This window comes from Pelodiscus sinensis, chromosome 6 (assembly GCF_049634645.1).
Source record: "Pelodiscus sinensis isolate JC-2024 chromosome 6, ASM4963464v1, whole genome shotgun sequence".
NCBI classification, from domain to species: domain Eukaryota; kingdom Metazoa; phylum Chordata; order Testudines; family Trionychidae; genus Pelodiscus; species Pelodiscus sinensis.
The window spans coordinates 108,976,862-108,997,731 of record NC_134716.1 but is presented as its reverse complement, the minus strand read 5'-3'; the positions used below and the strand labels follow the sequence as shown (position 1 = coordinate 108,997,731).

Genomic DNA, 20,870 nt, shown 5'->3' with positions numbered 1-20,870 from the left:
AGGAATTTCCCACTGAGAAAACAATGTCCAGTACTTCAAAATTTAATCATCTCAATTCTCTCTTACAAGTGTAAATTAAGTTCACAACTCCCTTGTAAGAACTGGTCTCACAGCACACAGACCAGCATCAATTGGCATGACAGATAAGAAAGAGAAATACATGACCTCATGATTATAAAAGATGGGCCCAGCACACACTCATTTTGAGTGTCATTCTACCCTCTACCTGCTGGTCGGGTTAGGTGTTTGACCTCCCGAGGTTCTATGGGGACGCCCACCTCGTATTTTCGTCTTTCCTAGGAATTGAGGGACCGGCCCTGGCCTGACATGCTGGAGTCGAGAGGCACAGAAGGGGGTAAAAATGGTACCTGGATGTGGTCCTCTGTCTTAAGTGTACACATAGAAAGAGTAAGCTGTTACTTGGTACCATTATTTCTATTTTTCTATCTTTATCTTCTTTGTAACCATTTTTAAGACCTATATTTTGCTAATAGTTAAGAAATAGAGCAATAGCCATTGTAACCATATGATTTATAAGCTTCCTCAATAAACCTGTAACTGTTTAAGCTTTAACCTGACTCCTTCAGTTGCTGTAACAGAACCAAGCACAATTTAAAAGAACTTCAGCCGGTCATAAAGGGACAGATATAGGGAGAGCTTGGGCGTTTGGATTTGTGTCACACCCAGGTGGCAAAATTCAGTTGGGGCGCTTCTCAGTCTCCCCGAGGCTGCCCGCTGCGAAGGAATTATGAAATTCTAGCAGCTAAAATCTGAAGCGTAATAAGCTCTTCCTATAAACTCGGGGCGTCTGTTGGCCTGCTGGCCACCCTCTGCGATGGGACCCCGGTCCTAGCAGTAAAGACACGGACGTTAAACCTTTTCTCGGAAACATACACACACACACTGCCCTGACCGTCGGCTGACAGCTGCACGGTGCCCATGACTGGTGGGTGGCCTGGTGGTAGACTCATAAGTTAATGTTTGCATAAGACATATTAGCTTCCCCCTGTTAAGCTTTAGTCAAGCACACATGACGGAGTCAGGAATGGTGCTTTCTTTTCCTGGTGTGGGCAATGACCCAGGCTTTAATCATTCAGCTCGCAGGACTTGTTTCTCCCCAACTGTAAAAGTGTTTAACTTACAAAACTAATGCATGGCTTTATTTCTAAATAGAGGGAGACTGCTTTGCCACCCTTAGATGAGAAGGGCCATAGAACTTAAATAAATATTCAGCGAACAGAACAACATCTAGGAGACGGGTTGAGCACAGATTGCTATGACTAGTTAGCTCAGCCCTGCCCTTGTTTGTTTTAGTCACATGACTTGTGATTGGGGCAGATTGTGACAGTGTTCACTTTCCTCCTAACACTTGGGTTCAAGAGGATCAACTGCAGTTGGGGTGAGGGAAAGATGAACAACATAGGAAAAAGGTCCTGGATGAACGCATCAGCAAGTCCCCAGGAATTAGGCAAGTGACACAGAAGCATCACATTTAAAAAGGAAATATTTGCAACACTGGTGCCATATAGGAGCAACCGCTATCACAGGATGTGCTCCCTGTCCTTTCTGTTGTCAGTTTCCTTCTTGTGCTGTTTTCTTTTTGATATTCTGTGCTGACAGCTGCTGGAAGTCACATGGTATATTTTGACTTCTTCCAGTTCCTGGAACAGAAAAGGCTTGAGTGAGCCTCACCTACTTACACCAGTGTAACTCCATTCAGCTGGATTGAGTTTGTGAAGTAAAATCTACTATGTATTTTAGAGGGCCAGTTTGATCAAGAACTCCTAAACCATAAGAGCTAGGACTACCACACTTAATATACAGCTTCCTCTTATAAAGTAAGTGTTTGGTTGTGCCACAATAGGATCGCTTCTTATAAAAGCAAACAAACAAAAGAAAAAAAAAAATCGCCAAATCAAGTACAGTCCTCAAAATAAATGTAAGGAGATTGAACCAAACTGAGCCAGAAAGACAGGTTGAACCTGGAATAGAATTGCTTCTCAAACAGTACAGAAAACCTAAAATGTAGACATTTTAGTTGTGCCAAAACAGAGCACTACTCAAATCAATACTTAAGGTTTGAAAAGTTCATTGGAAACAAATTCATTATTGCTGTCTTTAAGATAGCAAAAAAAAAAAAAAGTGTTGAGGGATAAAAAACAGAAAACTACACACTTGATTGAATTCCTTTTAAAAAAATGTACTAATGACAGATTTTAACAATACTCTTAATAAAAATCAAAATCTTCATCAAGACATGTATTTTTGAAGATACAGTTGTTTAAAGAACATGCACACTCATTTTACTTTCCAAAAGTCCCTACTTCCCTAATTGAGCTAAGCAATACCAGGGAAATGTAGTTGGGAATAAGGGAAAAGGAATCAGGCCTAACAGGTTTACTCTTCCATTTTCAGGTGTGGCTGTCCTCACCAGCACCAAGTCCCCCTCCACTGACGCTGATTCAACACAAGAATAACTGCATTAAGTCAGTGCCATTCCAGTTCAAGAGAGAAGACTAGCTATTCATTTTACTTTAACTCTGACATTTCCCCAAAACATGTTTGCACCTGTGGTACAAGGTCTCACTACTGGGTCCTTAGAAGCCACATGACAAGCAAGAGCACTATTCAGTGGTACTCCCCAACTTGTAACAAACTACTTCTGCTACTGCTCAGCTCACCCTGGGCAGCATCCGAGAGTCCAGCACAGACAACTTACTAAACCCCTTGAAAGAAACTGAAAAATGCTAGGACCCATTGATTCAGCCAATTCAGCATTCTGTCCTGATTTGGCCAGGCCCAGGTCTACAATCTGGCAATTGGGTGCTTGACACATGCATCATAGCACCTCTCAGCATGCTACTACCTCAGTGACAGACTCAGGCTTGGCACTGACCAGGTGGAACAGTATAAGCCACATCATTCACCTCCATCTTCCCCTCAAAGAAGAATATGGGCCAAACCCTGAATTGATAGAAATGCATATAACTCCACAGAAATCAGAACCATACCCATTTACACCAGCTGACCCCACGTGTGGTCCACACAGCTCTCTAGGTGATGTTAGCAATAGTCAGCCTCTCCACAATGGCCCAAAGACAACACCATGGATCTATTCTCCCAGTTCTTCCTTTATTTTTAGGAGGAAACAGCACAGCTGTGACATGCTGCCCTGTAATGGCCAGTTTTCTCTCCTTCTGTCTAGGCCATGCCAAGAAGCTGTTGCTGCTGCATTAGCTTGGGAGACAGTTGCTGGGATCTGTACTATAGGTTTTAAGTTGAATCTCTTTTCACAGCAGGAAGCTTTGGTAAACAAACAGTTAACGTTATCCCCAGTTTCCTTCTCACCAAAAGATTGGCACAAAATATAAATTGCCCAACAGCCTCATTCTGGGTCTGTATTCAAAGGGGAACAAACTAATTCCAGCTGTTCCATTGCTGTGCCTGAGTCATGCAGCAACTCAACTCTCCCATTCACTCCATCAGAAATGGGGTCACAGCAACTGCTTAGTATCCAAGCCCCGGCTAAAAATACCGTGGCCAAAAAATGCCAGAGGACTATCCCTCTGAAGTGCTTTCTGGACCTTGCATCAGTCACAGATGCATGACTGTGCTAGTAGCTGTGCTGCTATTGGCTGATGACCAGTGGTGTTATTTCACACACCACTCTAAGTAATGAAACACACAGTATGCAGTGGGAGTATAAACCTGACCATTTTTTTTTACTACAGTCCTTGCAGTGGGTGGACTATGCTAGCATAGACCCTAGCAAGCACCCCCTCATGGCCACCATCTAGGACCATGGTGTCCAACCAGTTCTGAAGCAGTAGCCACTAAAGTGGCTACTGCTATAGGAAGCTAGCCACCCTCAACCAGCAAGATAGCCACATGTAGCTAGAGGCTAACGCATAGGACACCATGGTTCTAAGACTGCTGGAAGGAGCATCCAAGGCTCCATATCACAACCTGAGATTTAAGCTTCCTGGGCTCAGCAGGCTGCAGCACTGTTTCCCAGGTTACTCCAGCACATGTTCTGGGCACAGAAATAGAGTTCACCTGTACCTGATCCTAAACACCAGCACCAAACCAAGACATCCTAACTAAGGATGCTCCCATTGGCCAATGGGAAAGTGCATGGAACAGCCTTGCACCTAGAAGCCACAGGACATGGCAGCTACCACCCAGGAATCATGTTAAGCACGGCCAGGCCTCATACCCAACCCCCTGCCTTAGCTCCCCCTTCTTCATTCCTCACTTCCCACCACACACACAGGGTCAAAGTAAGTGATGGTCGCACAGAGGCACAATGGAGGGAAAGAAAATGAACAAGTAGGGCTGGGACAGGGGAATTCAGTTTTGTGCAATTAGCAAGTTTGCACCCTTAACCCAACACATTCCCTCCTACAGCTCCACTCCAAATAGAAGTATCTGGTTTACAGTTTAGCTCTCTGCAAAGGTACACAGTAGCTGGGAAGCAGCCAACACACAGACACTGCATAAGTCTCACACATCATTGCACCTTTATACTTAATCATATTAAGCACAAGAGACCACACAGACCAATAAACAGTGCGCACACTTCCTTCCTCAGTTTCCTCACCACTCCACAGCATTCTTGCAGGGCTGGGGTCAGAGTCTCTTGACTCAGCCACAGCACCTGGGGCCATCAGGAAAGCAAAACAGGCCCCACCTATCTCTTGCAACAGCTATATGTTGTCTCCCACCCACAACTTCCTCTTCCTGAATAGCTCTCCCTTATTTAACCACCTCCTGGCTGGTTATTGAAACCTGAGACACCTGTCTAATTTTGTTCTACTTCAGGTAACTTTCCCCAGCTCCTACTTTCCCCTTTCTTTCCGGAGGGGTAAATAATGCTGGTCTTCTAAGGATGCAGCTGTTCTTTAGCATAAGGGCAGCTGTTACAGATTTGATGGCTCCACATACAGATAGGCACTCAGGATACAGTAGCTTTTATAGGAACATTTAAAATATCCAGACTTCATGAGTTTGTATAGACAGCTTCCCAAATGCTCACTGGGATAGACATGGCAATATCCGGGCCAACCCATATTGAATTACACTGAAGAATGTTAGGAGTTCATAATCATTGTATTAAAAGAAAAAATGTTAATGTGTGAGGCTACGTCTACACTGGCCCCTTTTCCGGAAGGGGCATGTAAATTTCACCAGTCGTCGTAGGGAAATCCGCGGGGGATTTAAATATCCCCCGCGGCATTTAAATAAAAATGTCCGCCGCTTTTTTCCGGCTTTTAAAAAAGCCGGAAAAGAGCGTCTACACTGGCCCCGATCCTCCGGAAAAAGTGCCCTTTTCCGGAGGGTCTTATTCCTACTTTGAATAAGACCCTCCGGAAAAGGGCACTTTTTCCGGAGGATCGGGGCCAGTGTAGATGCTCTTTTCCGGCTTTTTTAAAAGCCGGAAAAAAGCGGCGGACATTTTTATTTAAATGCCGCGGGGGATATTTAAATCCCCCGCGGATTTCCCTACGACGACTGGTGAAATTTACATGCCCCTTCCGGAAAAGGGGCCAGTGTAGACGTAGCCTGACTGTGTATAACTTCTTTAAAGGGAACACTGGCCTACTGTAACCCCTAGGACATGCTATGAGCTTCAAACGACCATTTGAAGCAATGCACTAGCCAGGCTAGCATGTCTAATTGAGTGGATTTCCAGGGAAATACTTGATTGAAGGAGAATGCAAATTAGCCATCTTTGGGGACCCAGCCTTTTGAAGCCATCTCTGAGGAGAAACTTTTTGTTGAGCGCTTCTTACAGGAGGAGATCTGAGTCCCAAACTGGATAAAAGCATGACTTAGAGATTTAAAGGGGTGCTTGTTTTTATCAATTTATCCCCATAGTAAAATTCCTGTCTAGCTTTTCAGGACTGGTCAGCAGTAGAGCCCTTGTTAGACTAGCGGGATGATCCCTGGTAAGTTTTTTAGTATGCATGTAGGTTCTTTTAGTGGTTGTAATGTGTTTGCTCTGTAATCTTCACTACCTGAAGGATAAATGTGCTTGCTTTGAAATAGCTGTGTGGTAACTTTGCTATGACCAATTACACTGTTTGTAGCCTCTGTGAAGAAAAGCAAAGTTGACCTGCTTAGATGGTTAGACTTTGCTGAGAAATTTACAGTATAGGCAGAGAACCATGCAGCCTAGAAATACAGTGGTCAGGAGGGAGAGAGATGATGGCCATCAGAGGGGTGAAGGCTGAGGAGCCAGAGCCTAGAGTAGCTGCCCTCGCTAGAACATGAAGGGAGAATAAAGGTGTAGTTGCTCTGAATTGTGTCACACTATGCCATTTAATATACTTGGCTTCTTCTCACCAGGTGTCCAATATTGGCCCGGATAGTCCGGTATTTGCCTCCACTGTCTAGTAAAAAAACCCCAGAAAATACTGGACATATAAAATGTCCAGTATTTTCTGTTTTTCTCGGACGGAAGGCTGCTTGGGACATTCTTCCCCTGTCACATATGGCGGGGGCGGGGGGAGGGAGCAGGGACCATGGGAATTTAAAGGCACACTGACTGGGTTTTTTTTTGTGCGGTTGTTTGTTGTTGTTTTTTCGGTTGGTTGGGTTTTGTTTTTGGTTTTGCTCAAACAATTTTTTTCCGGACATGTTCTGTATTTTTTGTGAAAGTATCTGGCAACCCTATGTCTGTCCACACTTCTTGCATGATCCGTTAGCTGTTCGGAGTTTGTTGTGGTGGGGGAAGATACAGATACATCACTGTGGGAGTGGGATGGATCAGAAATTCTCTCTTTTCCCTGCTCTCTAAGCCCACGCCAACTTTCTTTGTAGTTTGGTTTCCTGTGCACAGCTGGGGAGAGGGTAGCGGGTAGTACACAATGCTGTATCACTACATTTCCAGGAAAATCACAATTATTTGTAGAGGAACCATTGTTCTTCACCAAACTGCACTGAAATACAGCCCCAGGGATTCGTGTGCAGCTTTTTTTTTTTTGAACTTGAGACAATAACAATGCTTATACAATCAGCACATGGCCACGTCACCTATTCTGATGTGCACTAAGGTATGATCAGGTTTACCAGCTTCCTAAAACTTGCTTTTCCTGTTAGCTGTGAGGAACTAGTGTCTTGTGATCGAGGAGTCAGATATTTGAAAAGGTATTCCCCTTTAAATGAGAGGATCCAGAAATGAAAGCAGTGAGCAAACAGAGCACTCTATGCAACAAGTGACTGCAGTGTGGGAGCCAGTTACTGCTGCATACGCCTCAAAGAGGAGCAAAAGGAATGGCAAACAGCTGTGCAAAGCACTAAGAGAACAAATACCAGGGCCCTCAAAGGAGGCGGGCATGAGGGACAAAGGAGGCAGTTGCCCCTAGGCCCAGCAATTTAAAAGAGCTCCAAGCTACCAGCTGCCACCATTGCTACCATGGCAGTGGCAGAACCTCAGGCCCTTTAAATCACGGTTGGAGCACTGTAAGGCACAGTCCAGGGGCAGTGAGAGCTGGAGGAGGAAGGCTAACCCTAACCCCCCCTTCTTCTGCCCAAGGCCCCACCTTTTCCAGAGCTAAGGTCCCCCACACACACATTGTCCAGGACCTGGCAAATCTGTCACCAGCCCAGTCAAATACTTCCGAGTAGCTCCAAAAAAAATTAAAAATGCAAACAGAAAAAAACAAACACACAAATGTGTCAAATAAACAAAAAAAACCCAAAACTTTTTCTGCCTGGAAGATTTATATCCTGCCTACCAGGGACTTTGCTCTTGACAATCTACTTCATGCTAAAGGTACTCACATACCATGGTGACGGGTAAAAGTCTCAGGAGTAGTTGTGTTTAGTCTGTAACTTTAAAAAAAGCTTAAAAAAGTAGTGGTCCTGTAGCACCTTAGAGCCTAACAAAAAATATAGATAGTATTATGAGCTTTCATGGGCACAACCCACTTCTTCAGATGACAAATATGATAGTGGTGTGATGATGAGTGGCAGTGTAAACCAGACAGACTGCCACAGAGGTCAATTAGCACCAAAACAAAAGCAGCTCTTTAGCGTCAAAACAGGGTTACAAAAGAGCCTTCTAGTTGTAAGCTTTGTGCCACCCTAAACAAACACCCTCTGCCTACTTGGTGTTTGCACCCTTCCTTCTTTTAGGGAAATAAACTTCCTATTTACTGGTGAATAGTCTTATCAGCAAACAGCAAACTTCTGGGAGGAGGAATGAAAGTGGATGCAGGGTGACCATCCTTCACTTCTAGGATTATTACTGGGCAGGATTTTAGACAAGGACTACACTGAGCCAAAGGCTGAAGTAATGGCTAACACACCTGCCAGCACACCATAGCTCCAAGTGGACATGGTGTACCTCCTTGGAGCACGGTTACTCTTCCGTCTCCCTGTGCATATACTGCTTTGGGCCTCCTATCTTAACATAAGAGCAGGAAGGTGCATTACACAGCCTTTCCCCCCACGTTCACATAAGTTCTGCTGCCCTAGGGTCAGGGAGAAATGGGTCAGGGAGCTTCCACTCCTTCTTCCCCTCCCCCGACCCCACTCAATGCATCAAGGACAGAATTTTGCCAGCATGTTTCTGAAACCAGCTGATGCTGTTGGACAATAAAGGTGGCACTACGATTAAGGTAAAACAGATGAAAACCTGGTCCTATTGACATCAATGGGAGCTTTGCTATGACTTCTGTAGGGCTAGGACTTCACCCAATCTGTGCAGTAAATATAACAGGTTAAAGTGCCTCTGAACAGAGCCAGTACAAATGGCCTGATAGTCAAGTATGTCCAGTCACCACTAATATAGTCAGCATCTGCAGGCATTAGGTACCAGAGGCTGTGGTTACATGGAGAGAATTATTATTTCTCATCAGCCATCATAGACACATATTATTGTCTGGCATTTTTCTCTGATTAGAAACTGCTTTGAGGGGTGAAGCCATCATTTTCTCTGTTAATGTCATTCACTGACAAATCCTGATTTTAAGAGGAATAAGGGATCTTCTGGAAAAGGCTTTATTTTCTGAAAGATCCCATCTAGACTGGCGCTTTTCTCCGGCAAAGCCCCGAGCCGGAAAAAAGCGGCAGCCATGTTCATGCAAATGCCGCGGGGGATATTTAAATCCCCCGCGGCATTTGCAATTCTGACTTGTCTCATTAGCATCCCTTTTCCGGAAAAGGGTGCCAAGGTAGACACAGCCACGGTGTCCGGGGAGCAAGAGCCCAGTCTTAGTTCCCTGGACAGCCAGCCAGGCAACACAGCCACAGTGCCCTCAACACCTGTGCATCAAGTGTGTAGGTGGCATGACTACTGCGCTGCCATTCCCAGTACAGCGGGTGGCACAGCTGCAGAGCCCCAAATCCCCATGCTCCAGGCAGTTGGGCAGAGGGGCTACAACACCTCCAGCCCCTGTGCACTAGGCAGTGTGGCCACATGCTCCGCATCGCTTCTAACCGAGGTGCTCAGGGCTATGTGGCTACGGTAGCCCCAACCCCAAAGTGTCAGGTATCTGGGTGGTACAGTCTGAGCACTAGGTGGGCAGCGCAACCCCAGCATCAGTCCCTATGAAACAGAGCCCAGCCCCACCCAGAGCAAAGCTGGCAGTAAATGTCAGGAGAGTGCCCGGCCTAGGGATGGAGCCAGACTGCTTGGGGAGGCACAACCTTCATCGCCCATGTATTATAAGGTTGCCAGATACATTCACAAAAAATACCGAACATGTCAGGAAAAAAATTGGTTGAGCAAAAAACAAACACAAAAAACCCCAACTGCAGCAGGGGAAGAATGTCCCAGAAAAACAAAATACTGGACATTTTACATGTCAAGTGTTTTCTGGGGTTTTTTTTAACCGGACAAAGGCAGCAAATACCAGACCCTGTGGGCCAATACCGGACACCTGGCGACTCTAATGCAGGGCTAGGATAGAGACAGCTTAAGCTCAGCCAGGGCTCCTCTGGGCCAAGACCTGAGCCAGGCTTTATTGAGATGCCCTGAGGACCGCCCAGTGAGCCTGGACTTGGGAAATGCATTTTGCAGCCTGATCCAATTCCGAGCCCAGTGCCCAGGGCTCAGTGCCTGACAGCGCTAGACCAGGCTCAGGGAGGATGGCCGCTCTGCAAGGCTCAGGCAGGGCTTGGGGACTTGGGGACAGTCAGGGCTGCGGATCTGAAACCATCTCCCATAGCTCCCGCCTAAGCCCAGGGCGCCGCCAAGGAGCGTGCCAGGCCTCACACCGCGGCCGCTGCTCGTCAGGTGGCTCCTCGCACCGCCTCCCGCGGGCCCGGGGAGGAGGGGAAGCCGCCAGTCCACGCTCCGACTAGGGCAAGTCCAGGCGCGCCCGGCAGCAGCCGCCACGTGCCCGGGCGCCGAACCAACTTGCCGCAGCACGCCAGCCCTGCCGGCCGCTGATTGGCTGAGAGCAGGGCCGCGGAAGGCGGGATTCCCTTTTGCTTTTCTTACCTCATCCCAGGCTGGGAAACCCCCCCAGGCAGCGGCACCTTTATCGCGCGGCGGCGAGTCGCGGGCAGCCAGAGCCCCTGAGGCCAGCGAGAGGAGCGCGTCGCTCGGCACCGTCCTGCGCCTGACACGGTCCCAGGCAGCTTGATCGCAGCTCCCCGCGGGTCCCGACCGGCAGAGCGAAATGATGCCCGGAAAGCCCCTGCGCAAGGGCGCGCAGCAGCCCCCGGCTCCCGCTGCAGGTACCGTGGGCGCCCGGGGACTGAGCCGGCCTCAGACCCGCGCTGGAGACTGATGATCGCGGGCTAAAGCCGTGCCGGGGACTGGGGGGGTTAGAGAGTTTCGCTGCGTTGGGGGCGGTTTTGCTTTCAGTTCCCTGCGAGCCGGGTAGGTTTCGGTTTCCCGCTCGCCGGTGGCCAAGGTAACAACCAGGATTTGGTAACTTCTTGCGCAGCGGGCCCTGGGGTGGGTGAGCCAGAAGGAAAGCTGGACGGGTGGTGTGGCCCGATGGGGCTGTGTCATTAGAGGCTCCGTACAGGGGTCAGTGGCTCAGATCGGTGTCGCCTGATACAGGAGCCAGCCTCATCCACGTTTTAGCGGGTCTCACCAGAGCTAGGTGCGCGGCCCCCAATTCTGGGCTCGATTTCCACCGCCACCCAGCTTTGGGGACGTTAGGCTCCAGGTTGTGAGTTCTAAGTTCCTTCCCCCCCCCCCCCCCCCCGCCAAACCCGGGCCTGTAAAATCATTGTAATGACCCCTCCTTGGAGAGTTCGAGTCTAGTTTCACAGCTATTTTTGCCAGCGAATTTCATTTTTTTTTTCAGAGAACAGACGCTCCTGTTGTCTGAAACAGCCGAGGCGGCTGTTTAACTGTACAATCTAGCGAGATCAGAACAGTTATTCTCTGTGACATGTCCTGGGATCCGTGCTAAATTCAAAAAAATGTTCAAAGAGTAGCACTGACACTTAGGGTAACATTTCTTGTGCAAACTATGGAATGGGAACATTTTATTACATTCTCCCCTGCTAAGAAGCTAGAGACCTACCAAAAGTTTTTAAAGGTTTCTGAGTTTTTATTTTACAATTTGAAAGGTTTTGAAACTGTAAATTTATGTTATCAGCTGTGTAAGCAACAGTGTACCTTTAACATGCCTCTTGTCCTCTGGTGTGAGATAAATGATAATATAAAAGCTATTGCCTGTAGACAAGGAAGTCGATAGATTGGTACAGAAACAGGATTTATGGTACAGAATTACCAAAGCTGAGGGCTGGTATTCCTTTGTTTTTAACAGAGCAAGAATCTATAATCCAATGTGCTTTGCAACTGAGAAAAATAGGAGATATTCTGAATTTGCAGCAGAAGATTCTGAATGTGATTACAAAACTGTTCTGCCCAGGAACGTGAACACTCTTTGGAGATGGCAAACAGAAAAGAAAGGAAGAAAACAATGGCTTTGGAAAATACGGTCTTTACAAGCCTGTGAAAAGCGATTTGAATGAAATGAGAAGATGGAATGAGCATTACTTACACTGATTGTTCCCACGGAAGGAAAGCTGTCGAAATAGACTTTTTCTGGAGAGCTCCACAGATGCATTTTCTGGTGGATGTCTGTGGGGGAAAACATTGGAATTAATTATTCCAAAGACTGACCTGTGGAGTGAATTAGAAGAGCAAGGAACCATGGCTTCTCATATGATAAGTGTGTTGATGTCCCACTTCATGAGATGCATCTAGTTCTATTGCACAGGCAGAAAATGCCAGTTACCTCCAAACACTGGATTGGAATGTACAATGAAAATTAAGTTCTTGGTTGTTTTTGTTTTCTAAAATGTAGACTCTGTTGGACAAAGCCTCGTGTGGAACATTATTCTTTTTTTATTGAAGCACATTTTCTATCCATGATGTAATTTGTTATACAGGTGTTTCTCTAATAAATAACATTGTAATTCTGTTATTTACAAGGTTGCTGCATGGCTCTATAATGTATATACATGCATGAAAAGAGTATTTCATGGAATTTAAATAGATGGTTATACACCAGAAATAGTGTAGATAACTATTCAAATGGTGCTATAAAGAATGCATTAAAAATTAAAGGAAGCATGGTAGCTTCTTGTGATTAAGAAAGTATAGCATACAGTCAGTATTCTAAGAAAATTACTGAATAAGGAAATGTAATATATTAAAGCATGTATTATATCACAAAATAAGTTAGAGAGGTGTGCAAGGTTGAAGGAGGATTCCTTCACATCATCAGAAGGGCTATTTAAGCAGAATAAGCTACTGTTTTAATTTTATTAGTTGGTAATAAAATTACTCTCAGAACAAATAGAAATTTAAACTAAAATGGAATCTGCAGTTTTCTGGAGAAAAAACATGAATTCTTTTTTTCAAAAGCAACTGCTTGGATAAAGAGATAGCCATAAAGCTGAATGTTGCAATAGTTATCAGAAAGCAATGTATTGCTTCTAAATGAAAGCTAAGACTTGGGAAATAAAGGTTAAGAAAAAAAATCTCAGCTCTCGTTTGGTGTCAAACCATTTTTGTTTGTAATTATGAACGAAGAAGCTATTATTTTGTCTAATGGATAGTGATGTTAGTGAAATGTTTGTTATAGCCTTATTGACAAGCTACATTTGTGTATGGCTTGGAGAATAGACTTGCTCTGTCATTCAGGCCCCTAAAAAGCAATTTTTCTGCTTATATATTTTAAAAGCCCCATGAGTCAAATTCAAGAGACAGTGCAACTGTCTTAGGCTTAAGACATTCCTAAGCCAAATTAATCAGTCTTAAATGATGGGCTAAATTATACATGGGGCGTATGAATAGTATGAAAATATTGTAACTTGCCTAAGTTTGGTATTATTTTGGTGTGCAAAATAAGGGTCAGTTTCAGGCAGAAAGAAGATGGAGTAAGAAAAATCACTTGAATTCTCACTCTTGCTTCTACTGCACTTTCTTTTTGCATAAAATTGCATCTGTCGTATTACCTTCTGAAAGCCAGATCAGAGCAAGTTATACTATTTCACTGCTTGCATCCATTAGGCGATCCTTTGCCTTTCGTGTGTAATTAATTCCATGCTAGATCACCAATTAATTTGGTCCTATGATGTTTCACGAATCTGTTTTCCTTTTGTGTTTTTACTGTAAAACTCTTTCAGTACCAAGGGCCAAGTATCCAGCTATCTGATTTGCTGACACTGATGTCATTTGGGATTATCTCAGCAGATGCTGGGGTTTTGTTTTTTGTATGTAAAGGGCCCAATCTGGCTCCCAGCAAAGGCACTTTTGCATTGGCTTGAATGAGAGCAGGAGTGGGTCCAAACATACAAGGTTTCCTCCTCTATGAGCTATCAGTTATTGTGTTCTCAGTGAGAATGTAGCATTTTGGGATGGGATTGTTTTATCCACCATGCCACAAGCTAATGTGACAAACATGAACTTGCCTCCCTAGAGGTACAGAATCCTATCTCGTTCAAAAGCACTTTTTCAGTTATTAAAGGGTGACTGTTTTCCTTTCTGCTATGCCACATTTTAGCTCACGGAATAACTCCATGAGACTAAGCAAAGCTGTTCATTCACGGTTTGCTCTAACGGACACTGAAATCAATGAAAAAAGGCTCCCTGTGGTTTCTGTGTAATTGAATAAAATGCCAGTGAGGTCAATAATAGTTATGTCAGTGTAAGAATCACAGGAAAGTTTAGCATTAAGGCATTGGGTGTTCAGCTCAATATATGCAGCCTTACAGTTAAATAAGATGCAACCAGGGTTTCAAATGGCCCCCATCAGTAGTTCCAGGCTGTAAGCAGAAATAATAGCATAAAGCAGTGAGAATGAACTGTGTAAATGTCACGGAGGCATTTCAGCTAGGAGGTGTGTGCAGCACTTTATTATACAGATTTCTAATGGCAATGTTTACTTTTGATGGAATGTTTTTATGTTGCTACATTCTAGTGTGTGTTTATTTGGTGATTGTTTAATGTTACATCACTCAGTCTGTTCAGAGTCAATGCAAAAGAAGAATTAGTTCAAAGTGACTAATATCTGTATATAATCTACAGTCTGGTTTTGTATTGTCTGGGCACAGATCCCTTGCATTACTTTTCAAAATGATGTGGCCTGACTGTATCAACATGAAATTGTTTTTCTCAAGGCATTTTTGGAGTTATGGCTTGATGTATTGTTATATGTCTTCATAAAGTGTGTCTGTTATTATCTCATTACGATAATAAACATGATATGTTTACAAGCAAATTATTCTTTATTGTAGAATCTTTTTTCTAATGATTCTGAATGAATGGTCATATTCCAATTCCTTCTGAAATAGGAGTTTAAGGTCACACTCAATCATTAAATACCTTCCAGTAGACTTGCAGTGATGTATTGGATTTTATTTTATGATACCGTAGATATCTGCTAGGTGGAAGCACAATTGCTCAGTTGTGTGTCAGTAGCCCTATACTGCTAACAGTTAGCTTCTCCTTTAGCTCAAAGGTTAGGGGAGCAAGACACACTATTTATTTAGCATCTGTTAATCTGAGTATGAAAGCAGTATCAAATGATCACCCCACAAAGCATAATCACCCCACAAATGACCCCATGAAGTGGCCACGAGGGGCAGCCTAGTGACAACAGTGAAGTCTATGGAGGACAAAGTTCTGTTACAGTGTCTTAGGTACATCAGGAATCAAAATGGGAGGGATCTGACAAGTGGCAAAAGGTTCAGGGTTGGACTTTCCCAAAGGTCATGAAAAGGTTTAACTGTGGGGTCTGGGTGTCAAATTAATGTTTTTGATCATGGGTGTACAGCTACAGCCTAGCAAAAGTGCGCTACAAAGCTACTCCCCCTATTCTCCCATAAGGCCAGAATCCAGCTGTGTCTCTGTACAGAGGGGGTACCGGTAATCAGTTTGTTCTCCATTTCAAAGTAAAGGTTTCTCATGACCAAACGCCTCCCCTGGTTTGGAAGTTACAGTGGCAAGTGGACCATTGCATGCACATGCACATATTCAATGCGAGGCAGGACTAAGAAAGATCTCTTCTCTCTCCCCAGGCAACTGCTGCCAGTTTTGGAAGGCTAGAGTCTTGCAGCCTCACCCCAATGGGAAACCACCAGATGCTTTAGTTAACTCAGCCTGAGAGAGCAGCAACATCCCCAGGCATGGTGGGGCATTCACTAGCTTCAGCCTAGTACAGGGGTGGGCAAAAAGGCCTCTATGAACTGGATCTGGCTGGCCAAGCAGGTTCATCCAGCCTGCGGAGGCTCTGCTGCTCCCCCGCCCCAAAGCCAATCATGGTCTAGGGACCAAGGAGTGTGTGGTACTTGGAATCAGCCCTGGCAGTTGACCCTACGCCCTGCACTCCCAAGGGCAGGGCTTAGGGACAGAGGGGAGCATACAAAGTCTCCTCCCATCTTGTTCCTGACCTGAAGGGAGCATGTTGCAGGAAGGGGGCAGGTTGGGAGGAGACTTTGCGCACTTCCGCCACCCCCAGGCTCTGATTGGCCTGGGGACAGGGCAGTAAGCGAAGTCTCCTCCTGCCCTGCAAGGGGCATGGCACTTTTAAGCACTGTATGCTCCTTGCAGGATGAGGGCAGGGAGGCAGAGACTTTGCATGCTCCTCGCAGTCCTTAATTGGCTGGGGGGCAGAGGGGAGTGTGCAAAGTCTCCTCCCACCATCAGGAGCATGGGGACCTTGAGGGAACCAGTAGCTGTTCAGAACAGCAGCGGGGGCAAAGACTTCATAGAATCCTAGAGCTGGAAGAGACCCCAGGAGGTCATCAAGTCCAGCCCCCTGCCCAAGGCAGGACCAATCCCAACTAAATTAACCCAGCCAGGGCTTTGTCAAGCTGAGACTTCACACGCTCCCTCACCCCACCAATCAGGGTCTGTGGGTCAGGAAGCACAGAAGTGTCCTGGCTCCGCCCCTTCCGGGGCAGCCAAGGGCCCCTTCAAAAATTTCTGAAGTGACCCCCCCTCCCCCAGTTATTGCCCATGCCCCTAGCCTAGACCCAGAAGCTCATGTCAGGGTAGCACTGTGACTATTTACACGAGGCAATTTACAGTAGTAGACCAAATCCTTTCTTTTGAGGGCATCCAAAGAAGCACAATGTACAAAGCACAGTTCTGGTCTGACTAGCACAACTATCATCTAATTTTTGCCAGTGCCTTAAGAATCTTGAGTTATGCACAGAATTTTATAGTAGCCTGTTAAGGGCTATACAATAGTTACCAGTCTCGCTCTAAGGGAATAGAAACAACACACCACAAACTACAGATGTTTACATTAGAGGAGCATGGGACTCTGACTCATCCACAACAATCTAACCTGAAAAGGGGAAACACAAGAGAATAAACAGAGACAAGTACAAGCAGTGCTACCTGCCCAGCCCCATGTCTCTTTTCATTAGACACAGAACAAGAGACACCTGCCCAGCCAACACGTGCAAAGCTGTCACGCTCAATTTCTGTCTGCTCACGTAAAAGCCAGACTGGCCCATTCCAGCACCTAGAATACTACCTCCTAAATGCTCTGCTAGGCATCAGCTCACAAAACCATTTTAGCCAACTGGAAAGACCTGCCTCATGTTGTGATAACTATTAGTAGTATGTCTCAGAGGGGCAGCTATGTTAATCTGTAACTTTATAAACAGTGAGAAGTCCTGTGGTATCTTAGGGTGTGTCTAAACTACATGGCTCCATCGATGGAGCCATGTAGATTAGGCTGATCAGCAAAGGAAAATGAAGCGGCGATTTAAATAATCGCGGCTTCATTTACATTTAAATGGCTGCGGCACTGAGCCGACAAACAGCTGATCAGCTGTTTGTCGGCTCAGCGCGCTAGTCTGGACACTCCCGCGCCGACCTGAAAGCCCTTTATCGACTTCCCCGTTATGCCTCGTAGGATAAGGTTTACCGGAGAGGTCGATAAAGGGCTTTCATGTCAGCAGGGGAGCGTCCAGACTGCCCCGATCTGCCGACAAACAGCGGATCGGCAGAGCGGGGCAGCCATTTAAATTTAAATGAAGCCGCAATTATTTAAATTGCGGCTTCATTTCCTTTTGCCGAACAAACAAATCTACATGGCTCCGTCGATGGAGCCATGTAGTTTAGACGTACCCTTAGAGACTAACAAATATATCATGAGCTTTTGTGGGTAAAACTCACTTCATCAGATGAGTTGGGGTGAAAATTATAGAATCCAGGGTATATATAATAGGCAAAAGCAGTTACCTGTCAATTGTAGGGCCAGTGTTAATGATGATAATTGAGTCAGACTGGATGTATCCCATTCATAGCTTTTGATGTGTAAATGCAAATTGCAAAGGTGGGGGAAATTGCCTTTGTAGTATGTCAACCAGCTAATATTCAAGCCCAAGCTTATAGTGTTGAACTTGCAAATAAATTTATAGTATGTTGTGGGGGTACCCCAGTCCCCCTCCCCTTTGTTTGTCTCGGTCTTTCCTAGTGGCGTTCTCCCTGCTTTCTCCCAATTGCAGATTTACTGCACTTCGGGTTTGCAGGGTGGAGGGTCTGGGCCCACCCTCACTCCCAGACCCCAGCCCAGGGCCCTAAGGACAGAGTCTCACAGACCTGTCCCACCGGAGGGGTCGTCCCCTTAACCACCGGTGCGCCGGCTCCGTGCCCTGCCCTGGGCTACTTCCACCCTACTCCTGATGTCTTCTTTACTCCCCTCCCTAACTCTCTCGCTCTCTCCCCCCCTCTTCTACCTTGCTGGGGGAACTTTATACCTCCCCCTCCACCTTCCCTTGGCATCTGACGTCACCCCCCCTCCTTGCCGCCCTCCGTCATTTCCGGCCGCCATGTTGCGCTTTGCCTAGCAACGCTTGCTTTCGCGCGGGCCGGTGTGTAGAGGACGGCGCTACACTGCTCGCACACCGTCCGCTCCTGTCTGGCCCTCCCCACCAAGGACAGCGCGATCGCGGGATCAGTGCGGGGTGGGCCTGTTTCAAGGGAGTAGATGGGCCTCACCCCGTCACATATGTGTTATTTAAAGGGAATCTGTCCTCTCACAATAGCACCATGAGCCTTGGGGGGTAATGCAAGAGCAAGGAGAGGAGTTAATGGTACAAGTGAAGCAGGACTGGCTGGCGCACATAGTGAAGTATACCATCTTTTGTAGTGTTGTCTATAAATTGAATGTGCAATTCAGTGGTTTGACTGTTTTTGCATGGTGATTGGGATGAGCTTAGTGCCTTAACCCACTGTCAGATTTGAAGAAAGATTTTTGTTCTAAAACAGCGAGTTTCAACCTGTGCTTCCAGAAACCTAGAGCTTGGCAGATTGTATCTAAGATGTGCTCTCAGGCCAATGTTCCTTCTGATCTTTTCCGTGCAGAATACATTTTATGTACACCAAGTCATGTGCGAATGTGCACCACCAATAGAAATACAAAACCTAGCTGTGGGTGCTCTGCTAATCAGCTGGGTGGCATTTGAATTTGTCCTGTGTGGTTGCACAAGCACACAGCTAAGGGAACAGTGTCTCAGGCCTTTTTGCTGAAAGGAGCATTATCAGCTGCCATTAACTAAAAGCAGGGAGTCATATCCCATCAAACAGGGGCGGCCCGTGAGCATAGGCAGACTCGGCGGTCGCCTAGGGCGCCGCTGGCCCGGGGCGCCCAATGATGACATCACAGCCATTGACGGCCATGAAGGCGGGGGCGCTGATTGCACCTTCTGCCTGGGGCACCAGCTGCCGCAGCCGGTCTTGGGCCGCTCCTGCCATCAAAGCTGTACAAAACTACAGAATATGCAATTGTTATGAAGGCACTCCAGCCCTGTTGTATGGCATCAACAGTGGTCAGATCAACAGACACACTTTAAGATGTTTAAAGAAAATCTTTGCAAAATAACTCTCTGTCTGGCAGAACCATTTACCAGCCATCTCAAATGGGGAAATCTGTATTTCCCTTTGGTTTCACTGTCAGTTGTTTCTGTCTGGTTTTTAATTGTTTCTGTCTATTGCATAACTGGTTTACCAACATTTGAAGTGATTCTTCTCTGTAGGAGGTAGTGCGCTAGAAATTGATTGGATAAAAGATTGTTTTGTAATACATTGGTAAAAGCGATTAGTTACGGTGCTGCTAAACAGGACCCTAGCTTTATATAAACCGGGGTCCAAAAGGGAGTTCTTTAGGAATCTAACTCTGGGACACAAGATCAAAGCTGCCAGATCAATACCTTAGCATGACCATACCATGCAGAAGCCCCGGACAAACCAATCCTGACTGGCCATCCGGAGACGTTTGTTGATCTTATCAGGAGTTGTGAGCATTGTGTGCTTAGCAAGTGTATCCCGTTGATTCATTGTTAATAAATACAAGTTAAAGATATTACTATGTAAAGGCTTTTTCGCTGGGAAAAAGAACCCGCCATTCTCACAGAGAGACACTGAACCCCTGGCCCAGGGAAGGTAGGGGGTGGAACTCTGTACTGTGCAGATAACTAAAGAGTCCATAAAAGGTTGTCAGCAGACTCCAGGAAGGCTGCACTCTAACATTTCCAAAAGGTCCACATCTCCATTCAACAGTTTTTAGAAGTCTACCAATGGAAAAAGGCTGTTCTAAATATAATGGTATGCTCCTTGGATGATGCAACTGGAAGCCTGCTCTGACAAGAAGAGAGTGGAGGTCAGTCCTGCTACCTTTTCCTGTTCTCACAAAGCAGCATTCAGAGAATAGTTCATCTGCCAGGCATTTGGCAATAGAACCAAAAACTCTTTCAAAAAGTCATGGAAAACCCATGAAGCCAGCAGTCGAAGTCATACTAGAACACAAACTGTATTACCATAGTGCCTAAGAGGGAGCCTGTCACAGGGCAGCACAGCCCAATGGCCACAGTCTGTAACATAGCTCTGAGGTTCAGGGCAGCTCACCCTAAAGGCCAGAGTCTCAGGGGTTGGGGCAGCAACCCCAGGGCCCTGTCAGTGGGGGAGTGTTCCGCGACTCACTTAGTGGGGATTCCCACCACAACACACTGAGCTCATGCACACTCCCTATCAGATATGGCATTGGGGTAATGCATGTAGTTTCAGTATCCTCTGGCTCCACAGCACCTGTCTCTTCCTGGGGCTTCACTGGCTCTGGAGGCTCAATGTGGTTTCCTGGGTCTCTGGCTGAGTTACCTCTGAAGCTTCTCTAGTTCCTTCCTCTCCAGCATCCAGCTCCAACTGAGCTGGGCTGCTCCCTCTAATATTACCCCAGCCATTGGAACATGCCCAGTGTGCCTGGGGCAAGGGGGCCGGACTTCCTCTGCCCACAGTACATTAAGCCATTTCAGGGTATGCACGCCCTGGCACAGAGCCCAAGTCATGGGGTGGAAACCATTATGCTAGGTGCTGTACCCAGACCAGACAGCCTTGTCCCAAGGACTTACAATCTAAGCATAAGAGGAAAGGCAAC

At 46.1% G+C, this 20,870-nt stretch overlaps 1 protein-coding gene and 1 long non-coding RNA gene across 3 annotated transcripts; one reads left to right on the top strand and one right to left on the bottom strand.

The window, feature by feature from the left end:
* Nucleotides 1-1,464: 1,464 nt before the first annotated feature.
* Nucleotides 1,465-5,198, bottom strand: LOC142829980 (uncharacterized). The gene is made up of 2 exons (XR_012904969.1): nt 4,601-5,198; nt 1,465-1,661 (listed from the first exon to the last, which is right to left on the bottom strand). It is a non-coding gene; the product is annotated as an uncharacterized LOC142829980 (long non-coding RNA).
* A 5,125-nt stretch (nt 5,199-10,323) lies between these two features.
* PMAIP1 (phorbol-12-myristate-13-acetate-induced protein 1) lies at nt 10,324-15,828 on the top strand. Of its 2 annotated transcripts, none has more exons than XM_006116527.4 (2): nt 10,324-10,689; nt 11,739-14,721. In XM_006116527.4, exons 1-2 carry the CDS (start codon nt 10,632-10,634, stop codon nt 11,849-11,851), a joined length of 171 nt encoding a protein of 56 aa, XP_006116589.1. In that variant the 5' UTR covers nt 10,324-10,631; the 3' UTR covers nt 11,852-14,721. The 2 variants fall into 2 exon arrangements, 1 of the variants encoding a protein (XP_006116589.1); XR_012904967.1 differs by lacking the exon at nt 10,324-10,689 and adding an exon at nt 10,743-10,868 and having other exon boundaries at nt 11,739-15,828.
* The last annotated feature ends 5,042 nt before the right edge of the window (nt 15,829-20,870 follow it).